At 58.4% G+C, this 18,826-nt stretch overlaps 3 protein-coding genes across 3 annotated transcripts; 1 reads left to right on the top strand and 2 right to left on the bottom strand.

Moving 5' to 3' along the window:
• Positions 1 to 85: 85 nt before the first annotated feature.
• LOC136114053 (purine nucleoside phosphorylase 1-like) lies at positions 86 to 6,787 on the bottom strand. The gene is made up of 6 exons (XM_065859339.2): positions 6,153 to 6,787; positions 5,282 to 5,448; positions 4,535 to 4,638; positions 3,946 to 4,121; positions 2,586 to 2,767; positions 86 to 2,252 (listed from the first exon to the last, which is right to left on the bottom strand). Exons 1-6 carry the CDS (start codon positions 6,161 to 6,163, stop codon positions 1,975 to 1,977), a joined length of 918 nt encoding a protein of 305 aa, XP_065715411.1. The 5' UTR covers positions 6,164 to 6,787; the 3' UTR covers positions 86 to 1,974.
• Positions 6,514 to 9,434, top strand: PIP4P1 (phosphatidylinositol-4,5-bisphosphate 4-phosphatase 1). Its single transcript, XM_065859325.2, has 7 exons — positions 6,514 to 6,620; positions 6,760 to 6,956; positions 7,288 to 7,394; positions 7,919 to 8,024; positions 8,270 to 8,322; positions 8,683 to 8,773; positions 9,158 to 9,434. Exons 1-7 carry the CDS (start codon positions 6,554 to 6,556, stop codon positions 9,299 to 9,301), a joined length of 765 nt encoding a protein of 254 aa, XP_065715397.1. The 5' UTR covers positions 6,514 to 6,553; the 3' UTR covers positions 9,302 to 9,434.
• A 396-nt stretch (positions 9,435 to 9,830) lies between these two features.
• HNRNPC (heterogeneous nuclear ribonucleoprotein C) lies at positions 9,831 to 18,327 on the bottom strand. Its single transcript, XM_071801414.1, is given in 10 exon segments — positions 9,831 to 10,064; positions 10,928 to 11,102; positions 11,104 to 11,257; positions 11,717 to 11,886; positions 12,826 to 12,873; positions 12,962 to 13,076; positions 14,557 to 14,818; positions 16,242 to 16,269; positions 17,362 to 17,435; positions 18,247 to 18,327. Coding segments are annotated over 7 exon segments (987 nt in total). The 5' UTR covers positions 14,798 to 14,818; positions 16,242 to 16,269; positions 17,362 to 17,435; positions 18,247 to 18,327; the 3' UTR covers positions 9,831 to 9,980.
• Positions 18,328 to 18,826: the final 499 nt, after the last annotated feature.

The raw sequence follows: 18,826 nt of genomic DNA, 5'->3' as shown, positions 1-18,826 counted from the left end.
GATGGGATGTGGGGGGAGGGGCCTCACCCGGACGCCTGGGTTCCCAACCCTTCCCCCCCCACCCAGCGATCACGCCCGACGCTCATTAAGGGTAATTAACGCTTTTAATTGACTCAACAGAGCTGGGGGGAGGGGCCACGCCCCCTCATTAACATTCGTCACTAAGCAGGGCTTAATTAACCCGTTTGGTCCCTGAATTGATTGATTAATTAATTAGCGGGGGGGGGAAGGGATTGGTCCCGGAGGAGAGGATTAATTAAGGGGGGAGGGGATTGAAAGGAGGGGGCGGGGCCAAGGGGGTGATTGACAGGTGGGAAAAAACCGAGATTAAACTGGGATTAAACATGAATTAACCTGAGTTTAATAGGGGAGGAACTGGGGGTTTAAACCGGCATTAAACTGGGATTAAGGGAGAATTAGACTGGGTTTAATAGGGGAGGAAGTGGGGGTTTAAACTGGGATTGACATGGGGGTTAAACCGGGACTAAACTGGGTTTGAAGGCAGATTAAGGGCAAATTCAACTGGGTTTAATAGGGGAGAAACTCGGGTTTTAAACCAGGATTAACTCAGGTTTAAACCGGGTTTAACACGGGTTTGAACCAGGTTTAACATGGGAATAACATTGGTTTAAACCGGGTTTAAAACTTGATTGAGATGATGATGCGACTGAGTTGGGATTAGGCCGGGATTAAATGCGGGATGAACTGGGATTAACATCAAAGGGACAAAGGGGGACGAGCAGTAAAATCGGTTTTAAACTGGGATTAAGCAACTGGCCGAACCCGAGATTAACCCGGGATTAATTCAGTGTTAAGACACGATTAAGGTAGAACTAACCCAAGATGAACCCGAGATCAAATCGGGATTAATTAACCCACAATTGACCTGGAACTAAAACAAAATTAACTCGAGATTAACTCAGGGTCTAATTCAGCATTAAGCCCAGATTAAAACAAGATTAAGACAGGGCTAATTCAGGATTAATGTGAAACTAACCCAACATTATCCTGGAACTAAGACAAGATTAACTCAGGATTAAGGCCAGAATAACTCACTATTAGTCCCAAATTAAGGCGGAACCAACCCCAGATTAGCCCAGGACTAAAGCAAGATTAACCTGGGATTAAAGCAGGAAGAACCATCATGAAACAAGGATTGTTAAAGTCAAACGATCCCAAGATCAACCTGGGACTAAAATGAGATTAACTCAGGATCTAATTCAGGATTAACCCAAGATTAGGAGGAGAAGTAACCCAAGATTAACCTCGGACTAATTCAGGATTAATTGGGGATTAATATAGATCTATCCCATTTTAAACCAGGACTAATTGAATATTAATGCAGGATTAATGTCAAACTAACCCAAGATTAACCCACATAAAACTAAGCCAAGATTAACTCAGGATTCACTCCGGATTAACCCAGGAATAAATCAGTTTTAACCTGACTTCAAGGTGGGACTAAACCAGGATTAACCTAGGATTAAACCCCGATTAAACCAGGACCAATTGAGTATTAACCCAAGATTAAGCTCAGACTAACCCAAGATTAACCCACATTAAACTAAACAAAGATTAGTATAGGATTTGTTGTGGATTAACTCAGGACTAAACTGTTTTTAACATGAGTTTAAGGCAGGACTAAACCAAGATTAACCTGGGACTAAACTAGGACTAATTGAGTATTAACCCAGGACTACAGTCGAACTAACCCACGGTTAATCCAGATTAAACTAACCCAAAATTAACCTGGGATTAAACCACGACTAATTGAGTATCAACCCAGGACTACAGTCAAACCCAAGGTTAATCCAGATTAAACTAAGCCAAGATTAACCTGGGATTAAACCCCAATTAAACCAGGATTAAGATCAGCCCAGAATAAAACAAGATTACCCCAGAGCCCCAACAAACCCCCAACCAATCCCAGATCAACCTGAGCCCTCCCCAACACTAAGCCGGGTTTAAGGCGGGTCACGGCCCCGCCCCCTTGGGCGGTGCGTCACGATTGGCCAGCAGTGGCGCCAGCGCCACCAGCAGGTCCCGGATCAGGACGGCAGCGCCCTCGGCCGCCTCCAGCACGGCCGCGTGTTCGTTGGGCGTGGCCACTTCCGGCCCCGCCCTCTCCGCTTCCTCCTCCTCCTCATCGTCGCTGGCCCCACCCCCGGCGGCCATGTTGGTAATGAGCGACAGGCCCAGCACCCGCAGCCCCAGGTGCCGTGCGGCCGTTGCCTCCCCCACCGTCGACATCCCTGTGGGGATACGCCCACTTAGGCCACGCCCACTCAGGCCACGCCCACCCCAACCTACACCCCCATTTTGGGGCCGATCAGGGCTCTTTCGAGCAAGATCCAGGGCCTTTTTGGGGCCTTAGAACCGGTTTTAGAACCTAGATCTGTGCTGAGGCCGTTTGTAACCTTAAAACCAGTTTTAGGAGCCATTTGTGGGGTTTAATCTGTTTACAGGCCGCTCATGGCCTTAAAACCGGTTTTAGGAGCTAAACCTGTTCTTAGGCCACTCGTCGAAAGCGACTCAGCCCGTTCTTAGCGCGTTAAGCCCAGTTTTTGGGCGGGTTTAGGACTCACCCACGGCGTCGGCGCCCAAGCGGCGTAGCAGGCGGCACTCGGCCGGGGTCTCGTAGGCGGGGCCGGACACGCCCGCGTACACGCCCGGGCGGGGCCGCAGGGCGGGCGGGGCCAAGGCCAAGGCCGCGCGCCGCAGGGCGGGGTCGTAGGCGGCGGCCATGACGGGGAAGCGAGGTCCGAACCTGCGAAGGGGGCAAACCTGGGTTACTTCTGCACTCCTGGGTCCCTCCCTGAAATCCTGGGGCCCCCCTGACCCCCGTGTCCCCCAACTCCCAAACCCCTGGGTCCCTTGGGGCATTCCTGGGTCCCCCCCCAGAACTCCTGGGTCCTCCCTGACCCCCGTGTCCCCCAACTCCCGAACCCCTGGGTCCCTTGGGGCATTCCTGGGTCCCCCCCCAGAACTCCTGGGTCCTCCCTGACCCCCATGTCCCCCAACTCCCGAACCCCTGGGTCCCTTGGGGCACTCCTGGGTCCCCCCCCAGAACTCCTGGGTCCTCCCTGACCCCCGTGTCCCCCAACTCCTGAACCCCTGGGTCCCTTGGGGCACTCCTGGGTCCCCCCTGGCCCCCATGTCCCCCAACTCCCAAACCCCTGGGTCCCTTGGGGCACTCCTGGGTCCTCCCTGACCCCCATGTCCCCCAACTCCCGAACCCCTGGGTCCCTTGGGGCACTCCTGGGTCCCCCCTGGCCCCCGTGTCCCCCAACTCCCAAACCCCTGGGTCCCTTGGGGCACTCCTGGGTCCTCCCTGACCCCCATGTCCCCCAACTCCCGAACCCCTGGGTCCCTTGGGGCATTCCTGGGTCCCCCCCCAGAACTCCTGGGTCCTCCCTGACCCCCATGTCCCCCAACTCCCGAACCCCTGGGTCCCTTGGGGCACTCCTGGGTCCCCCCTGGCCCCCATGTCCCCCAACTCCCAAACCCCTGGGTCCCTTGGGGCACTCCTGAGTCCTCCCTGACCCCCATGTCCCCCAACTCACGAACCCCTGGGTCCCTTGGGGCATTCCTGGGTCCCCCCCCGGAACTCCTGGGTCCTCCCTGACCCCCGTGTCCCCCAACTCCCAAACCCCTGGGTCCCTTGGGGCACTCCTGGGTCCTCCCTGACCCCCATGTCCCCCAACTCCCGAACCCCTGGGTCCTTTGGGGCATTCCTGGGTCCCCCCAGTCCCCAAACTCCTGGGTCCCTCCCAAACTCCCAGGTCCTCCATGTCCTCCCAACTCCCAAACTCCTGGGTCCCCCCCAAAACTCCCAGGTCCCTGAGGGCACTCCTGGGTCCCTCCTGACCTCCTGGGTCCCCCCTAAGCCCCATGTCCCACCAGTCCCCGCACTCCTGGGTCCCCTGGGGCACTCCTGGGTCCCACCTGTCGTCGTTGGGCCCCACCAGGACGCCGTTTCCCGCCAGCCCGGGGAGGTCGATGTGGTCGCGCAGCAGGAGCAGCTGCCCGGGCTGCAGGGGGCGCCGCAGGCTCCCGGCCGCGTTGGTCAGGACCAGCGTGTGCACGCCCAGCAGCGCCAGCGCCCGCACCGGCAGCGCCACCTGTGGACGGGAGGACACACGCGGTCAGGGGGGACCCAGGCGTTCGGGAGGGACCCAGGAGTTCGGGAGCTGGGGGGACATGGGGGCCAGGGGAGACCCAGGAGTTCTGGGGGTGGACCCAGGAGTTCAGCAGTTGGGGGTCATGGGGGTCAGGGAGGACCCAGGAGTTCTGGGCGGGGGGGACCCAGGAGTTCGGGAGTTGGGGGACATGGGGGTCAGGGAGGACCCAGGAGTTCTAGGGGGGGACCCAGGAGTTTGGAGGACATGGAGGACCCAGGGGTTTGGGAGGGACCCAGGAATACCCCAAGGGACCCAGGGGTTTGGGAGGGGACCCAGGAGTTCGGGGAGGGACCCAGGAGTTCAGGGAGGGACCCAGGAGTTCGGGGAGGGACCCAGGAGTTCGGGGCGCTGACCTGGGCGGGGCCGTGTCCCTCGTAGAGGTGACTCCGCCCCTGCAGGACGATGACAGGAACCCCGCCCAGGAGCCCCCAGACCACCCGCCCGGCATGGCCGGGCACTGCACCAGTATGGACCAGTATAAACCAGTATAGACCAGTATGGGCCCGTAGAGGCCCCCCAGAGACCCCCCCAGTGTTTCCCAGTATAGACCACTATGGACACCCCATAGACCCCTCCAGTCCTTCCCAGTCCCTCCCAGGCCAGACCAGTATAAACCAGTACAGACCAGTACAGACCCCTCCCTGCAGTCTCCCCCGTATGAACCAGTACAGGACCCCAAAGACCCCCCCCAGTATGAACCAATATAGACCAGTACGAGCCCCCCAGACCTTCCCAGCGCTCCCAGTCCCTCCCATTCATCCCCATTGACTCCCAGTGATCCCCATTGCCCCCCATTGAATCCCCATTGCCCCCTTGATGTCTCCCAGTCCCTCCCATTGACCTCCATTGACCCCCCAATGTCTCTCAGTCCCTCCCATTGACCCTCATTCATCCCCATTGACCCCCATCGCCACCCACTGACCCCCCAATGTCTCTCAGTCCCTCCCATTGACTCCCATTCATCCCCATTGACCCCCATTGCCCCCCACTGACCCCCCAATGTCTCCCAGTCCCTCCCATTGACCCCCATTTATCCCCATTGCCCCCCACTGATCCCCTGATGTCTCCCAGTCCCTCCCAGTTCGCCCCAGTCCACTCACCGGACGCGGGTTTGAAGTGCGGGACGTCCCCGTAGGGGGCGCTCTGGGCCCCCTCCAGCGCCCCCACCAGCCCCCCCAGGCCGGACCCACAGATCAGCCCCACGCGGGGGGTCACGCCCCCCAGGCGCCCCCGCAGCCAATCGGCTGCTTCCGCGGCCGCCTCGTAGCTGGGACAGACCCACGGGGACCCATCAGTGGCCATAGGGACACATAGGGACCCATAAGTGCTCAGAGAGACCCAGAGACCCATAGGGACCCATAGAGCGACCAGAGAGACCCGTAAGTGACCATGAGGATGCGCAGAGCCCCATAGAGACCCACAGCGACCCATAAGTGACCAGAGAGACCATAGAGGGTGACCCATAGAGAGTCCCCAGACCCAGAGACTGACCCACAGAGGAACCAGGACCCACAGACTGACCCCCAAGTAAGCCCAGCCCCACACACTGACCCACAGACAACAGCCCCATTGTGACTTTTGGCCACCACCCAAACTCCTGGGTGCACCGGGCCTGGGGCCAAAGGGACTTTGGGATGGAGGGGGCAGGGCCTTGCCCAGGGGACCCAAGAGTTCGGGAGGGGACCCAGGAGTGCCCCAAGGGACCCAGGAATTCAGGAGGGACGCTGGAGTGCCCCAAGGGAACCAAGAGTTCGGGGAGGGAACCAAACAGGGGACCCAGGAGTTTGGGGAGGGACCCAGGAGTTCGGGAGGGGAACCCAGGAGTGCCCCAAGGGACCCAAACAGGGGATTCAGGAGTACCCCAAAGGACCCAGGAGTTCGGGAGGGGAACCCAGGAGTTCGGGAGGAGAACCCAGGAGTTCGGGAGGAGAACCCAGGAGTGCCCCAAGGGACCTAGGAGCCCCCTCTCACCTCCCCTCCATTTCTCTCCAGCTGCGCCGGTTCCGCTCGCGCCCGTTATATAGCCCGCCCCGCCGTGACGTCACCGAGCCGGCCACGGCCCCGCGGCTCGACCAATCCCCGCCCGCGCTTGGCAACCCCGCCCCGCTCTCATCGCCATGGAAACCGGGGAGGGGGCGTGGCCGCGGCAACGCGCGAGTCACGGCGGCCAATGGGTAGGTGCGGTGGTTGCCCGGCAACGTGCGGGGGGAGTCACGTGACGCGCGGGGGCCAATGGGAGCGCGCGGCGGTCGCCCGGTAACGCGGCCAATGGGAGGGGGCGGAGCCGCGGCGGAGCGGTCGCGGCGAATGGGAGCGCGCGGCGCGCGGTCACGTGGGGCGGGCGGGCCAATGGGCGGGCGGCCGGCGCTGTCATGGCGGACGGGGAGCGCTCGCCGCTGCTGCCGCCCGAGGCGGGAAGCGGCGGGACCCAGGGCAGCGGTGAGAAGGGGGCGGGGCTTTGTGAGTGGGGGCGGGGCTTGTGGGGGGGCGGGGCTTTTCGGGGGCGGGGTTTGCGGAGGGGGCGGGGTTTGGCGGTACCGCGCGCCGCTCACCCCCTCCCCTTCCCATTGATTGACAGGGAACGGAGGGGCGGGGCTCGCGGAGGCCCCGCCCCCTTACTCGCCCTTGGGCAGCCCAGGCGGAGGGGGCGGTGCCGAGGAGGAGGAGGAGGGGGCGGGGCCGGCGGTCACGTGCCGCGTTTGCCAGCGGCCAATCAGCGTGGAGGGCAAAGGGCACCAGCACGTGGTGAAGTGCGGGGGCTGCGGGGAGGCCACGGTGAGGGGCGGGGCTTAAAGGGGGCGGGGCCTTGGAAGGGGCGGGGGCGAGAGGGGCGGGGCTTCAACGGAGGCGTGGCTCAAAGGGACGGGTCTTGAGGGGGTGTGTCTTAAAGAGGGTGGGGGCTTAAAGGGGGCGGGGCTTAAAGGGGCGGGGCTTGGGGTTAAGGGCTTGAGAGGTGGGGACTAAAGGGGCGGAGCTTAAAGGGGCGGGGACTAAGTGGGGCGGGGCTTAAGGGACTGGTCTTAAAGGGGCAGGGTCCGAAGGGGCGAGGTCTAAGGGGGCGGGGTTTTTAAGGGGGCGTGTCCTGAGGCCCCGCCCCCTGTCGCAGCCAATCCGCACGGCCCCCGCGGGGAAGAAGTACGTGAGGTGTCCGTGCAACTGCCTGCTGGTGTGCAGGGCCAGCGCCCAGCGCATCGCCTGCCCCCGGGCCTACTGGTGGGACTGGGGGGCACTGGGGGCACTGGGAGCACTGGGGGGGACTGGGAATGGGGGGACTTGCGGGGACTGGGGGAGAAACTGGGGGACTGGGAATGGGGGGAATGGGAATGGTGGGAGTGGGGGGACTGGGAGTACTGGGGGGGAACAGGGGAACTGGGACTGGGGGGACTGGGAGCACTGGGGGGGAACTGGGAATGGGGGGAATGGGAATGGTGGGACTGGGCGGGAACAGGGGAACTGGGACTGGGACCACTGGGAGCACTAGTGGGGAACTGGGGGGACTGGGACTGGGGGGACTGGGAGCACTGTGGGGGGACTGGGGGGACTGGGATTGGGGGGACTGGGAGCACTGGGGGGGGACTGGGGGGACTGGGACTGGGGGGACTGAGAGTACTGGGAGCACTGGTGGGGGGAACAGGGGGGACTGGGGGGACTGGGACTGGGGGGACTGGGAATGGTGCCCAGTGCCCCACAGACCCCTCCCAGTCCCTCCCAGTTCACCCAGTGCCCCCATTTCCCAGCAAACGAATCATCTCGCTGTCCCCGCTCCCGCCCGGCGCCCCCAGCCCCGCGGCGCCCCCCGCTGGAGTCCGCGTGTCCTGCGCCCACTGCGGCGGCCCCTTCCTGGTGAGCCACGCCCACTGCCGGCCCGGGACACGCCCACTCGGAATAAGCCACGCCCTCTCCTGTTGTCCCCTGTGGGTCCTAATGGCCCAGTTCATCCCAGTTCCTTCCATTGCCCCCCATTGCCCCCCATTGACTCCATTGACCCCCATTGATCCTCATTGACCCCCAGTGACCTCTCAGTGTCCTATAGATCCTCTAATTAATTACCCCTAATTACCCCCAATTAACCGCTGATTACCTGGCAGTGGGCGGAGCTCCCGGAGCGCTCGCTGGCGCGTTGTCCCCATTGCCGGAAGGTGTAAGTGATTGGCCGGGGGGTTGTTTGGTGGGTGGGGCTTATTGGGGGGGTGGGCGGGGCCTGGGACCCCAATAGACCCGGAAACGACCCCAAAATGGACCCAAAATGACCCCAAAATTGTCCCCAATGCAACAGAGACACAAAATAGACCCCAGAATAACGCTAAATGGACCCAAACCAACCCCACACTGACCCCAAAACATCCCCAAATTGGACCCAAAACAGCCCAAAAATTGGTGTTAAAAACCACCGCGAAATGGCCCCAAAACAGCCAGAAGTGGCCCCAAAAAGTTCACGCGGGAAGGGAAGGGGCGGGTTTTGCGTGTGGGCGTGTCCCGTGCTGACCCCGCCCCTCCACAGCTCGGCCATTGGAGGGCGGTTCCCGCGGGGGCGGTGCCTGCGCTGCCTCCTCCTCGCGCTCCTATTGGCTGGGGCGGCTGCTGGGCTGGCGGTAATGGGGGCGGGGCCTGAGGGGGCGGGGCTTGGGGCTTAAAGGGCCATGGGGGTTCAGTGGGGGATCCCAACGAGGGGGGGTGGACTGAGGGGGGGGGGCTGGAGGGGGCGGGGTCTAAAGGGGGAGGGACTTAAAGGGGGTGGGCATTGAGGTGGGAGGGGTCAAGAGGGCGTGGCTTTGGGGGTCATTGGGTTCAATGGGGGGGGTAAGGGTTGAGGGGTGGGGCCTAAAGGGGTGGAGCTATAAGGGGCGGGGCTATAAGGAAGTGGAGCTTAAACGGGACGGGGCTAAAGGGACCCAGGCATCCGGGGGATGAAGGGGGTGGTTGGAGGGGACCCAGGCGTCCGGTGACCCACAGACCCCGCCCCTTTTCTCCCACAGGTGGGCACGTGGGGCCCCGCCCGGCGCTACCGGCCAATCCACGCGGGCTGGGCGGCGCTGGGGGCGGGGGCGGGGGCGTGTCTGCTGCGCGCAGCCTATTGGGGCTGCGTGCGGGTCAGCCGGCCCCTCCCCCCCCGCGCCTGACCCCGCCCACCCCTGGCAGCCATCTTGGAACTGCACTTCCAGGCCTCTCTGCCCCATTTCCTGGCCACTTCCGTTCGGATTGGGCCAGCAGGGAGGGCACTTCCTGTATGGCGGCCACTGTAGGAAGGCACTTCCGGTCCAATTTGTCCTCTCCGTCAGCGACTTCCGGTCCGGTGGCCATCTTGGATCGCACACCCCCCAACTCTCGACGGCCATCTTGGACTGGCCCCTCCCTCCACCTCAGCATGCCCCGCCCCCCGCATGGCTCCGCCCCCCTGTGTATATTTATTGTGATTGGATTGTAAATAAAGCCCCCGGACGCCTGGGTCCCTCCTGAAGGCCTGGGTCCCTTGGGGCACTCCTGGGTCCCTTGGGGCACTCCTGGGTCCCTCCCGAACGCCTGGGTCCCCCCTGCAGGGTGAGGCGGGGCTCCAGCGGGGGGCGGGGCGGCATGGCGGGCGGTTCCGGCTCCTCCCCCCGACTTGGGGAGCTCAGCGCCCCCATTGGTCGCTGAGGGTCAGCACGCGGCTACAAACCATCCGTCCTTTAATCATCAACTCGTAACGAGGTATCAAAATTAAAAGGGGGGGGCGGGGCCGCGGGGGGCGGGGCCGGGGGCGGGGCCACGACAGCACGAGCACGGGGGCGGGGAACGGGGCCTTTTGGGGCGGGCGGGGCTTTAGGAATCGTCCTCGCCGTTGGCGCTGTCCCTGTCGTCCTCGCCCTCCTCCGCCTCCTTCTCGTCCCCCTTGATGGACTCCAGCTGGGGACACAACGGGGGCTCACCCAGCGCCCACCCCCTCCCCCACACCCAGCACTCCCCGCAAAACGGCCGGAAATGGCCCCAAAACGGGGGTTTCGGAAAACCTGAGTATGTCTGCATTTGGAACGTTGCGAGGTTCTGAAAACCGCCCAACTGTGCAGCTTTGGGTGTTTTGGAAGCAGGGAAATTATCGCATAAATTTTGAAATTGCTGAAATCTGGAAATTTAGCAATTTGAAAATCTCGGAGTTTTTAAGTTCTGAAAGCATTGGAAGTTCAGAAGTTTGAAAAATTCAAAATTTTGTAAACCTGAAAATGTTGAAATTTCTGGGATTTGGAAGTTTTGCAAATTTGACATTTCAAAAAATTAGAAAATTTTGAATTTGTAAAATTCAGGAATACAGAATTTTGAAAATTTGGAATTTCAGAATTTTGACGATTTGGAATTTCAGAATTTTGACAATTTGAAGTTTTGGAATTTTGAAAACTTGGAATTTCAGAATTTTGAAAATTTGAAAAATTGAAAATTCGGAATTTCATATCTTTGAAAATTCAAAGTTTTGGAGTTTTAAAAATTTGGAATTTCAGAATTTTGAAAATTTGGAATTTCAGAATTTAGAAAATTCAAAATGTTGGAATTTTGAAAATCTGGAATTTCAGAATTTAGAAAATTTGAAATGTTTGAATTTTGAACATCTGGAATTTTGAAAATTCGGAATTTCAGAATTTTGAAAATTCAGAATTTTGGAATTTTGAAAATTTGGAATTTCCTCCTTTTGAAAATTCGGAATTTTTGCATTTTGAGAATTTGGAATTTCCTAATTTTGGAATGCTGAAGCTTTAGGAATTGGTAGTTTCGCCCACCTGCTCGTCGCCCCGCTCCTCGGCCTCCTCGTCATCCAGCAGGTCGCCCTCCTCCCCCGACTCGTCGGCGGCGCCCGCGGGCTCGCCCTTCCCCCCCGCGCCGCCCTCGTCCTTCTTGGGCTCCTCCTCGGCCTTCTCGCTCTTCTGCTCTGCGGGGGGAAGGCCCAGAGGGGTGAAGGGGGCGCGGGGCGGGGCGGGGGCGGGGCGGGGGGCGGGGCCCCAACGCACTCTGCTCGCGGTCGATGCGCTCCAGGCTCTCGAGCAGCGCGTCCACCTTCTGCTTGATCTGGCTCAGCTCCTTCTTGATGCTCTGCAGGTCGTCGCCCTTCACTGCGCCGCAAACACAGGGGCCCCGCTCAAAACGGACAAAATTCGCCCCAAAACGGACAAAATTCGCCCCAAAACGCCCACAGTTCACTGCGAGGTGACCCCGTCCACCTCGTAATCCCAAGTTTACCTCAAAACGAGCAAACTTTACCTCAAAATTGCAAAAATTCACCTCAAAATTGCTGCTTATTGTCCCCTCGGCGGCCATCTTGTCCTGGTTCCCCCCCGCCCGCCATCTTGTCCCAACCCCTTTGGCCGCCATCTTGTCCCTTTCCCCTTGGCAACCATCTTGTCCCCTTGGCCGCCATCTTGTCGCTTCCCCCCGGCAGCCATGTTGTCCCCCCGGCAGCCATCTTGTCCCAACCCCTTTGGCAACCATGGTGTCCCCTGAGCCGCCATCTTGTCGCTTCCCCCCAGCAGCCATGTTGTCCCCCCGGCGTCCATCTTGGCCCCCGAACTCACGCTTCCCGGACTTGGAGGAGGATCCGCGCTGGCCGCTCTTGGAGTTGAAGCTCTTCCCGCGCCGGGAGGTGTTCCCGCCGCCCCCGGACACGCGCTGGCGCTTGGAGGGGACGACGGCGCGGGGGGCGATGGGGGGCGGCGGGGGGACGCGCGCCGGGTAGCTGTACATCCTGCAGGGGGCGCGGGTTTGAGCGGGAAAACGCCCGTTTCGGGGAGCAAGATGGCGGGGTTTTGGCGGGAAACGGGGCACGGGGATGTACGGGGGGGTTTAAGCGAATAAAAACGGGTTTTATATTAAAAAAATGTGCGTTTTTGGGGAAGGAAGAGGGGGATGGGGATGAATTTGGATTTGGGGAGGAAAAAGGGGTTTTTTTTGTGGGAAAAATGGGGTGTTTGGGAGGAAAATGGAGGAAAACGGTTTTGGCGGGAAATGGGGTATAGGGACGTACGTGGGGGTTAAAAGATGAAAAAAGGGGTTTTTGAGGAAAAAATACATTTTTTTGAGGAAAAGATACAGTTTTTGGGGGAAAAAATGGGGATTTGGGGGTAAATTTGGATTTGGGGAGACAAAAGGTGTTTTTTTTGGGGGGGAAAATGAGGGGATTTTGGGGCGGAAATGGTGTTTTTATGAGGGGAAAAAGGGGTGTGTTTTGGTGAAAATGTTTTTATAAAGAGAAAAAATGTGGGTTTTTGGGGAAAAATATTGCAATTCTTTTGAGGAAAATGGGGTTTTTATGAGAGAAAGAAATTGGTTTTTTGGGGAAAAATATTGAGTGTTTTTTTAAGAAAATGGGGTTTTTATGCGAGAAACAAATTGGTTTTTTTGGGGAAATGGGGTTTTATGAGGAAAGAAAAAGGCTTTTTTGGGAAAAAAGGATTATTTGGGGAAAAGAAAGGTTTTTTGGGGTGAAAAGAAGGGTTTTTTTGGGGGGGAAATGGGGGTTATTATGACGAGAAAAAAGTAGGATTTTTCTTGGGGTAAAAAGGGTTTATTTGGGGCAAAAGGGTTTTTTGTGAGGAGAAAAAGGGTTCTTTGGGGCGTTTATGAGAGGAAAACGATGTGGTTTTTTGGGAACAATGTATTTCTGGGGCCAAAATGGCCGCCGTACCTGTCATAGTAGTCGCGCTGGAAATCGTAGTCGAGATCGAAGGACGACCTGCGGGGGATGGGGGGTCAGTGGGGCCCGTGGGGTCCCGGGGGACCCCTGCGGGCTATGGGGCGAGCGGGGGGGCTGTGGGTCCCACCTGACGAGGGGGGAGGGAGAAGGTGGGGCGGGTACTGACCCGTACATCTCGGCCGCCGAGCGCTTCACCCCGCCCTTGCCTCGGTTTACCTTGGGCTCCGCCGCCAGGTTGATGTCTGGGGGTGGGGGGACATTCGGGGGGTTGGGGGGCGCGGGGGGGGGGGTCGAGGAAATGGGGGCGGAAGTCAGGGAAATGGGGAAAAAAGTCAATGGGGTGGGGAGAAATGTCAATAAAATGGGCACAAAAGTCAATGGGATGCACCCAAAAGTCAACGAAATGGGGAGAAAAGTCAACAAAATGGTCCCAAAAGTCAACGGAATGGGCCCAAAAGTCAACGAAATGGGCCCAAAAGTCAACAGGATGGGCCCAGTAGTCAACGGCATGGGCCCAAAAATCAACGGGATGGGCCCAAAAGTCAACAAAATGGTCCCAAAAGTCAATGGAATGGGCCCAAAAGTCAACGAAATGGGCCCAAAAGTCAACAGGATGGGCCCAGTAGTCAACGGCATGGGCCCAAAAATCAACGGGTTGGGCCCAAAAGTCAACAAAATGGGGAAAAAAGTCAACAAAATGGGGAGAAAAGTCAACGAAATGGGGAGAAAAGTCAACGGGATAGTCACAAAAATCAAGGAAATGGGGGCAAAAGGCAACAAAATGGTTCCAAAAGTCAACAAAATGGTCTCAGAAGTCAAGGAAATGGCACCAAAACCCATCGTAATGTCCTCAAAACCCAAGGTAATGTCCCCAAAACTGAACGTAACATCCCCAAAACGCAACATCCCCAAAACCAATGTAACGCCCCCAAAACCCAATGAAACATCCCCAAAACCCAATAAAACATCCCCAAAACCCAATGAAACATCCCCAAAACCCAATGAAACATCCTCAAAACCTAAGGAAACTTCCCCAAAACCCAACGAGATGCCCCCAAAACCCAATGAGACGTCCCCAAAACCCAATGAAACATCCTCAAAACCCAACGAGACGCCCACAGAACCCCTTGAGATGCCTCCAAAACCCAATGAAACATCCTCAAAACCCAACGGAACGTCCCCAAAAACCAACGTAACGTCCCCAAACCCAAGGAGATGCCTCCCAAACCCAACGTAATGTCCCCAAAACCCAACCAGATGCCCCCAGAACCCCTTGAGATGCCTCCAAAACCCAATGAAACATCCTCAAAACCCAACGGAACGTCCCCAAAACCCAAGGAGACGTCCCCAAAACCCAAGGAGATGCCCCCAGAACCCCTTGAGATGCCTCCAAAACCCAATGAAACATCCTCAAAACCCAACGGAACGTCCCCAAAACCCAACGTAATGTCCCCAAAACTCAACATAATGTCCCCAAAACCCAACGTAATGTCCCCAAAACTCAACGTAACGTCCCCAAAACCCAACAAAACGTCCCAAAACCCAACGAGACGCCCCCAGAACCCCTTGAGATGCCTCCAAAACCCAATGAAACATCCTCAAAACCCAACGGAACGTCCCCAAAACCCAACAAAAAGTGCCCAAAACCCAACGTAACGTCCCCAAAACCCAACGAGACGCCCCCAAAACCCAACGAGACGTCCCCGAAGCCCCGCCGCTCACCGAGGACCTGCCCGGCGATCATGCGCCCGTCCTCGCCGGCCACGGCGGCGCGCGCGTTGCGCTCGTTGACGTACTGCACGAAGGCGAAGCCCTTGTGCACCGAGCAGCCCACGATCTTGCCGTACTTGGAGAAGATGGCCTCCACGTCGCTCTTCTTCACCACCAGCGTGTTGAGGTTGCCGATGAAGACGCGCGAGTTCATGGAGCGCGGGTCGGTCTTGTTGGTCACGTTGCTGGCCATGGCGGGGACCACTTGGGACTCCTGGCGGGGAAAAAGGTGTGAAAATCCAACATTTTGGGGCGTTTGGGGGGGGTTGGAAGCATCAGATGTTGATATTTTGGGTGGCGACGTCTTCAAAACGCAACAATTTGGGTGGTGGTTGAACCAAAACTCGACGGTTTTGGGTCATCTTGGATGGTGGCATCTTCAAAACTCAATAATTTGGGGGGTGGTGGCATCAAAACTCAACATTTGTGGGTCATTTTAGATGATGGGGGCATCCAAACTCAACAATTTTGGGTGGTGGTTGAACCAAAACTCAATAATTTGGGGCATTTTGGGTGGTGGGGGCATCAAAACTCAGTAATTTGGGACATTTTGGGTGGTGGGGGAATCAAAACTCAACGATTTTGGGGCATTTTGGGGGGTGGTGGAATCAAAACTCAATATTTTTGGGTCATCTTGGGTGGTGGCGTCTTCAAAACTCAAGAATTTGGGTGGTGGTTGAACCAAAACTCAATAATTTGGGACATTCTGGGTGGTGGGGGCACCAAAACTCAACATTTTTGGGTCATTTTGGGTGGTGGTTGAACCAAAGCTCAATAATTTGGGACATTTTGGGTGGTTGGGGAATCAAAACTCAACATTTTTGGGTCATTTTGGGTGTTGGGGGTCTCAAAACTCAATAACTTGGGGGATTCTGGTGGGTGCCGCCATCTTCCAAGATGGCCGCCACAGCGGTGAAGTCACCGTCAGCTCCGCCCCCTCGCTAATTAAGCACTTACCTCCTGTGGGGGCTCGTTAAGCCCTTAATTAACGCTGGTCTCCGGCCCCTCGTTAATTAGCGCCCCCCCCCCGCCCAACTTTGTCAGCCCCCTCATCTAATTAACAACCCTGGGTTAATGAACGTGCCTCAATGACCCCGCCCCCTCCCCCAATTAAGCGCTCGTTAATGGGCTCTTACCGTGGGGGGGGGGAGGGGCCAAGTCGTCCGTGATTCGCCGGCGGCGGGAGGGGGAGGGGCCAAAGGGGGCGGGGCTTGGGGGGAGGGGGAGGGGCCCGAAAAATGGCCGGAAACGGTGAAAAATTTAAAAAAAAAACAATAAAAAAATAAAAAATTAAAAAAAAAAAAAAAAGAAAAAACCCATAAAAATAAAAAATTAAAAAAAAAAAACAACAATAATAAAAATAATCAAAAACCCCTTAAAATTCTACGTGTGGGGGCGGGGCGGGGGGAGGGGCGGGGGGGTTCGCCCGTTCCAGGGCTTTTGTTTGGGGCGGAAAAGTGAAAATTTGGGAGGAAACGGCCCCAAAATGGGGGTGGGGGGAGGGGCCGGTCCCGCCCCCCCCCCGGGGCCCGTTTTTGGGGGGCGGGGGGAGGGGGCAGGGGGAGGGGCTGAAAGTGGGGGGAGGGGGGGAAAATACTCATGGTTTCGGGGTGAAAAAAGGAGAATTTGGCACTTACGGTCGCCGGCGGCTCTAAAAAAATCGCGCTGTGAAAAGAAGCACAAGAGGGGGTGGGGGAGGGGTTAGACTGGGGGGGGGAGGGGCGGGGACCCCTCCCCCGCGCTGCCCCTCCCCCCGCACGCTCCCCCCCCCGCGAAAAGAATTGGCGAAAATGGGCTGATTTGAGCCCAAAACGGCGCTCGGGGGGGGGGGGAGGGGTGTGGGGGGTGGGGTGGGGGAGGGGGTGGGGGAGGGGCCGGTGTCACCGCTGGGCCCTGCGGAATAAAAAGGGGGGAAATTGGGGTTTTTTGGGGGGGAAATGCCGATTCGGGGGGGGGGAGGTAGGGAAGAAAGATGGAATTTTGCCCCAAAATTGGGGGGGTTTTCCTCAAAATTTTAATGGGGGGGGACGGGTGAGGCTGAAATGGGCAAAAATCCCGAATTTGGGGGGTTTTAGCCCGTTTTGGCCCCTCAGAATGAGGTGGAAAAGGGGATTTTGGGGGCGATGCGGCCTGGAGGGGAAAAAGGCGGGAAAAGCGCTTTTGGCGCTTTTTGCCCCCAAACTGACAGGAAAAGCTGGGGTTTAAAGGGATTTGACCCCAAAATGGTGATGAGGAAGGGGGGGGGTGCCAAAATGGGCAAAAACCCCAAATTTGGGGGGTTTTAGCCACTTTTGGCCCCTCAGAATGAGGCGGAAAAGGGGATTTCGGGGGCGACGCGGCCTCGAGGGGAAAAAGGCGGGAAAAGCGTTTTTGGCCCCGAAATTGGCAGGAAAAAGGGGATTTTGCCCCAAAATCTGAATGCAGAGGGGACTGAGCCCCAAAATGAGGTGGAAAGGGGTTTTTTTTGGCCACTTTGAGCCCGAAAATGAGGGGGAAAGGGGATTTTGTTGGAGTTTTGCACCCAAAACGGTGCGGAAAACGGGACGTTTATCGTTTTTGCTGTGAAAAATTACACTAAAATACACAGGAAAAAGCAGATTTGCGCCGGTTCTGACCCAAAAATCACACAGAAAAGGGATTTTTCGCCCTTTTCCCCCTCAAAAAGAGGCGAAAAAAGTGCATTTTGCCACTCTTTATCCCCTCCCAAAACTCCCACTGTTTTGCCCCCCAAAACAGTGATTTTTATGCTGATTTTACCTCCAAAATTCTGCGGAAAAGCCGAAAACTTGGGGTTTTGACCCAATTTCCCGCGGCTTAGCCCCAAAACGTTGCTAAAAAAAAAGCATTTAACCCCATTTTGCCCCCGAAACGAGGGAAAAGAAAACATCTCTTTTCTGCTCATTTTCCCCCAAAATCACCAAGGAAAAAGGGCTTTTCGTTCCCTTTTTAACCCTCAAAGCGATTTAGCCCTTAAGTTACTCAAAAATGAGGCGTTTTCCCTCAAAACTGCGGGGGGGGGGGGGTTCCCGCCACCCCCTCCCCTTAGAACCAACCAAAACCCGGCTTTTTTCACCCAAAAAACGAGACAAATCCACCATTTTGTTGAGTTTAACCCCCTACTACAGGGGGGGAGGGTGGCCCCTCAAAATAAGCCAAAAAAAGGTGTTTTTTCCCCAAAAATATTAAGTGGGGGGGGGGTTCCCGCGGTGCTGAGCCTGGAAGAGAAGCACAAGCCACGCCCCCTCCCCAGGCCACGCCCCCTCCCATTTAAACCAATGCGACCCCCCCCCTTAAATCAATGCGCCCCCAGGCCACGCCCCCCTCCCGTTCAAACCGAGGCGCCCCCAGACGACGCCCCCCGCCTTAACCACGCCCCTCCCGTTCAAACCAATACGCCCCGAGGCCACTCCCCCGCGCCTTGACCACGCCCCGCACCTCCCAGCCGCGCCCGCCCCCCCCTCCCCCCCCCGCGCCGCCGCCATCTTCCCCCCCCCCCCCCATTCCCCCATTTTCCCGCCTCGCGACGCGAAGGACACGGAAGCGCCGCCATTCCCGCCCCCCCTCCCCGCCCCGCATCCCGCGCCGTGTCCCCCTCGCCCCGTCCCCGCCGCGCCCGCCGCCGCTTCCCCGCGTCCCCCTCACCGCTCCGGCCCCGCTCCGCTCCCGCCGCCGCCGCCTCTTCGGGGGCTGCTCGCAAAATGGCGCCCGCGCCGCCCTCTGCGCCGCACGGAACGGGGCGGGCGCGAGCTGGGGGGGGAGCGGACCGCGCAATCCCGCTTTGCGATTGGCTGAGGGCGGCGCCACTCATGCGCGCGGCCAATCGCGGCGCGGAGACGGGTGGAGGGGGCGGAGCGGCGGGGGGAGGTGGAGGCGGCTTGTCAATCACGGCGAGGGGCGGGAGGCGGCGCTGATTGGCTGGGCGCCCCGAGGCGGGAGGAGGCGCGGCCGCGCGGGCTCCGCCCCCGCCGCCGCTTTGGCCGCGCGGATTGGGCGGCGGAGGCGCGGGGCTCGGCGGGGATTGGCTGCGGCGCTGTCAATCAGCGGCGGCGCGGCGGGGAGCGCGGGGAGGGCGATGGGGGAGCCGCGGGTCCCAGCTGAGCTGGTTCAGCCCCATTTAAACCGGTTTAACCCCATTTAAACCGGTTCGGGCCCATCTAAACCGGTTCGTTCCTCCCACTGATCTGCCCCCGGTTTTTTGGGGGGAATTCTGGGCGAAAAAAGC

Source organism: Patagioenas fasciata, chromosome 38, assembly GCF_037038585.1.
Source record: "Patagioenas fasciata isolate bPatFas1 chromosome 38, bPatFas1.hap1, whole genome shotgun sequence".
Taxonomy (NCBI): domain Eukaryota; kingdom Metazoa; phylum Chordata; class Aves; order Columbiformes; family Columbidae; genus Patagioenas; species Patagioenas fasciata.
Note: the sequence above shows the minus strand (reverse complement) of the source record. Positions and strands in the feature narration are given on the sequence as shown.